Below are 5,000 nucleotides of genomic sequence, written 5' to 3'. Positions count from 1 at the left end.
ACACACACACACACACACACACACACACACACACACACACACACCACCACCACCATCATCATCATCAGTCTGTCAGTTCCATACACACTTAGTTCATAATACACTTTAAATACATCCTAGACTGAAACCAAGGGACAGAACCTCTCACTGAAAACCCTGAGTTAGAGTTAAACACATGACAGACAAGTGTTATTGTGTTGTATTATAAAAAGAGTCATATGTACAGATATGGTAAACTTAGCGGTTCTACAAAAAAGCGCTTTACACTGGTTCTCATTCACACACACACACACACCAATGGTAGCAGAGCTCCCATGCAAGGCGCTAACTTGCCATCGGGAGCAACTCGGGGCTCAGTGTCTTTCCCAAGGACACTTCGGCACGTGGAGTCACGTGGGCCGGGAATCGAACCGCCAACCTTACGATTAGTGGACGACCCGCTCTACCACCTGATCCACAGCCGCCCAAAATAAGCAAATAAAGGCTATGAAACCTTTAAACCTGAAAACCGCGTAGATTCGTAGAATCTTGATTTTCTGACGAGGGTAAAAGTGTGGCCGTGTCTTTCTTTTTGTGTTATTTTTTCCCAATATAAATAAAATATCAATAAGATATAATTCAGTATAAAAAAATACTTAAGGCTTTTTATAACAGGTTGCTTTCTATTTTATTTTGTACTCCCTGCTTGCTTCATGTTCTCCTAGCTTGCTAGTGTTTGTTTTGGTCCTGTCATTGGTTTGCCACCTAAATGTGTGCACCGATTCCGTGTTTACTGCCGGATGTTGTATGCCCTGCTGTTTCTTGTTTTGGTGCGTCTAAGTAGCTTAGTCTAAGCCTTAGCTTTCAGTGTTCATGTTTCTAGTTTAGACCTTACACTTTTTTTTAAAACCTATAATACTAATGTAAACTAGCTTGATGAAATTAGAGCAAGTTACGCGGTGTGGAGTAAGAGTCCAGGCTCATATAAACACTTACAGATTCCTCCTCCTGGATCATAAGAACCAAATTGTTCAGCACCTGCCCCAGATTCCTGCACACACACACACACACACACACACACACACACACACACACACACATTACATTGTATTTGTGTTATATATGTATAACAGCTGCAGAAGCACTGAGTTTCTACAGAAATATAGAAGTTCTCCTGATTAAACGCAAAGGAGGCGGGGCTTATACTGGGTAACCAGTTGCACGGCTGATGCTGCTTGTCGCATCATGTGCTCAGGTTTTCATGTCTTGTGAAAGCTAGCCCAGTGAGCGTAGCCTATCATGGTGGAGGTAGTACACCGTTCCATCCGCTGCCGCTGCGTTTCGTTCTACTTGAGCAGAGTGGGAGTCTTGGACAGACAGCTGTCAATCAAGCGTGCGCATTAGAATATTAAACCCCGCCCAATTAGTTCTCAGATGTTCCCGATCAGCTAAATGAGCTTAATCATACAGTATATCCGCCATGTTTTTCTTCCAATAGTCCGCTAACGGACTTTTTAATAGAATGCCTAAATTCGGCATCCAGGTGATATGTTTCATATCGTGCACTATATTACCGGGAATTTCAGTATTAAAGCAATGCATTTCCTGGGAGGGGGATCTGTGTGAGAGAGTAATGTGTGACCCCGTGGCTCACACACTGCTAATGCCTCTCACTTGGATTTGATGTTGTTGAAGTTCTTGCCCAGAGACAGCTGTCTGATGGAGCGATTCTTAGCCAGCCACACCAGCAGAGTCGTCAGATCAGAGTCCAAACCTGCACACGGAGCATCAGCGTTTAACCTTATTCAACACACTCCTGATTCTTATCGCGTCTGAGAGGAGAGACAATAAACCACAACTGAAAGGAACGTGTGTGTGTTGTGTTCTGACCGTTATCTGAAATATCCAGGCTAGAGATGTTGGGCATCTCAGCTATACAGCCTTCCAGAATCTGAGCTCCAGCTGAACGCAGCTACACACACACACACACACACACACACACACACACAATGTCAGAATTTTTATTTTACAAATGTATTTTTTATTTAGTCAAGAATAAAGGAACACCCACGCATTATAATCACACGTTCTTTCTTTTTCTCTTACTTACTTTTATGTATTTACTTCAAGCGTAATTATATATCTATTTAAGCATACCTACTTCTGTACTTACTCCCTTACGTATATAATTATCTACTAACCTACTTACGTACGCAATTACTTATGTACTCACCTACGTACCTACGTACGTGCTTACTTATTTATTTTAATAACCTTTAATAACCTCACCGCTTATTATAATCGTGACCGAGTACCTACATATCAGCATCACATAATGTAACATCACCACTCTCCGCTCACGTGATTAAAATGCAGTGAAGACACTTTAGAGAACCACACAAGAGCGCAGAATTACGAAACGATGATAGTGGGAGTGTGTTTGTGTGTGTGTGTGTGTGTGTGTGTGTGTGTGCACAGAATCTGGACATATTTTGTCGGTTTAAGGCGTTCCAGCTGGCCTCAATAATTTCGTCAGCATTCACGTGGGGAAATTTGAGGCTGAAATAACTTCCTCAATACAGACTCAGAAAAAAAAGACGTGTGTGTGTGTGTGTGTGTGAAGGATGATGGTTCAGGTTACTGCGTGGTGTGTGTGTGTGTGTGTGTGTGTGTGTGTGTGCATACCTCACAACTGCTCAGATCCAAAGAGACTTCTTTTAGGTTGGGATTACAGGCCAGACCCAGCAATAAAGCTCTGATACACACACACACACACACACACACACACACACACACACACACAATGAGATACTACACCCAGGAAAAATGACCAGACACACACTCATTAGTTAATTATTAATGAATTCTATATCGGGATTTCTGTAAAGCTGCTTTGGGACAATGCCCATTGTTACACACGTTAGACGAATGAAATGGAACTGCCCTGACTCGAGACACGTGACACACTGAACTCCTGCAGATTAACGAGACCGGACGGGGAAACGTGCAGAACAGTAGACACAGATATGAAATGTGTTATACTGTATAGTGCAGGTCACAAAGATGATTTTCAGGAACTGGGCTCTGTTCCTTCCTAAAATTTCTTAAACAAGTTTCACATCCCACTGTGTAGACATCCTGAAGTGCCGCCTGCATGTGATGGTGAAAACAAGTGTCACTGTGAGGAGAAGTGAAGACGTGTGACCACACAGAGCTTACGGTGATAAACCTCGGTTCGGTTAAATCACACACTAAAAGCCTTGTAGTTAATCATCTTAGAACATTCATTCGTTCCTTTCTTCCATCCTTAATCTTTCCTTCGTTCCTTCTTTCGTTCCTTCGCCTCTTCCTTCTTTCTTTCCATCTTTTCTTTGTTCCTACCATCCTTCCTCCAATCCTTCCATCTTTAATCTTTCCTTCGTTCCTTCTTTCGTTCCTTCGCCCCTTCCTTCTTTTGTTGCATCTTTTCTTTGTTCCTTTCTTCTTTCCTTCCTCGCTTCATTCCATACTTCCTTGCATCCCTCGTGCTTTTCTTCAGTCTGTTCTTCTTTACTTTGTTCATTCCATCTTTTCTTTGTTCCTTCCATCCTTTCCCCTTCTTTCTGTTTTTTCCCTTCCTTCCATACTTCCTTCCTTCCTGCCCTTCTGCCTTTATTCATTCCTACATTCTTTCATTCGTTCCTTCACTCCTTGGATCCTATCTTCCCTCCTACACCTTCCTTTGTTCCATCTTTCTTTTTGTTTCTTCCTTCCTTCCCTCTTTCCTACCTTCCCACACTTCCTTCCTTCATTCTTTGTTCTTTCCTACGTTCCTTTGTTCCTTCCTTCCATCCATTCCCCCCGCTAACTTTGTTCCTTCCTTCCTTCCTTCCTTCCAATGCTCGAGACTTCAGGTTATTATCCGAACACTGTGTACTTCACCGTATTTACCGTATTAAGTTGCTCCTGTTTTATGGTATATAAACTATATACAGTTGGGTGTAAAGACTCTACTGTCCTGTTTGTTCCAGTCTGACCTCCGAGTCTCGATATTTCATCCCGCTACACTTTCATCTGAACGGGAGGATAATAAAAAACCGAATAGCTTTGCGTGACTCACTTGAGGGCCTCTGGAGGCAGTTTGGTGCCGGACAGGACGATGGTGTTGAGGGCCAGAGCATTGCTGAAGAACTGCTTAAAGGAGGAGGGCAGCTCCTTTCCTTTCCTGCAGGGGGCGCGCAAGAGACAAAAACAAAGAAATAATGAACCGCTACATTGATCATGTTCACGTTTTACTGCAGAAAGCATTGCGTGTGTCCATGTGTGTATTTCTTACTTAATACTCAAGACGCTCTTGGACATGTTGAGGACAGAAAGATGCTTCAGAGAGCCTCGGAGTAAAGAAGAGCAGACCTGAACAGTACAGAAAGTAGGAACGGTACATTTTCAATATGGTCGGTCACATGTCACTCGTAGGTGGAATCGGTAGTGTGCGTATATACGGGGTTATACGGTAACCACCAGCTCAGCGGTTTAATTAATACTGTTAATATGTGGAAAGGAGGAAAGTTTAAGCAGAAAAGTTTATTCTAGGAAAAAGTCATTACGTTCAACAATTCATCGGAGCATGTGCAACTTTTTCAGTTTCTACACCTTAAGTAAACCAGACAGGAAGACTGAGGAAAGGGGGGCGGGGCTTCCGGGGTGTCAGTCGATATCAGAGAGTTCAGAACACCCGTGCAACTGTCAATCATTCCAGAATCGTACGGAGATTGGGGGTGGTGGTTTAGGGGGGTGGGGTGGGGGTGGGGTAGTCTGATGTTTAAATGTGGAAGTGTGTAAAGTGTAATTCGCACTACTCTTGTGTGTTTAAGGAAATTCTTAAAATCTCCGAACGAGCTAGACATAAATAAACTCTGGTGTAGGTTTAAACAGAGCAGCATTGTTACTTGTTTCGTGACTCGGATCATTTAGTGTCCACTTGTTGTATAATTTACAGCAGTGTGTGTAAAGGTGCTGTGATGGCCACTGACCAGGTCCAG

The 5,000-nt window shown here is 43.0% G+C and overlaps 1 protein-coding gene across 2 annotated transcripts in view; it reads right to left on the bottom strand.

Annotated features, from left to right (window-relative positions):
• LOC128617973 (F-actin-uncapping protein LRRC16A) overlaps nucleotides 1–5,000 on the bottom strand; it is a 41,813-nt gene that overhangs the window by 14,900 nt on the left and 21,913 nt on the right. For both annotated transcript variants that reach the window (XM_053641261.1, XM_053641262.1), the window contains exons 14-20: nucleotides 4,992–5,000; nucleotides 4,295–4,371; nucleotides 4,079–4,183; nucleotides 2,665–2,734; nucleotides 1,870–1,951; nucleotides 1,654–1,753; nucleotides 976–1,030 (exon numbers count right to left, since the gene is read on the bottom strand). The exon at nucleotides 4,992–5,000 is cut by the window's right edge and continues 69 nt beyond it. In XM_053641261.1, the coding sequence (XP_053497236.1) occupies nucleotides 976–1,030; nucleotides 1,654–1,753; nucleotides 1,870–1,951; nucleotides 2,665–2,734; nucleotides 4,079–4,183; nucleotides 4,295–4,371; nucleotides 4,992–5,000 (498 nt within the window). The remainder of the gene's footprint in view (nucleotides 1–975; nucleotides 1,031–1,653; nucleotides 1,754–1,869; nucleotides 1,952–2,664; nucleotides 2,735–4,078; nucleotides 4,184–4,294; nucleotides 4,372–4,991) is intronic.

This window comes from Ictalurus furcatus, chromosome 14 (assembly GCF_023375685.1).
Source record: "Ictalurus furcatus strain D&B chromosome 14, Billie_1.0, whole genome shotgun sequence".
Taxonomy (NCBI): Eukaryota; Metazoa; Chordata; class Actinopteri; order Siluriformes; family Ictaluridae; genus Ictalurus; species Ictalurus furcatus.
This window is presented reverse-complemented; position numbering and strand designations above follow the sequence as displayed.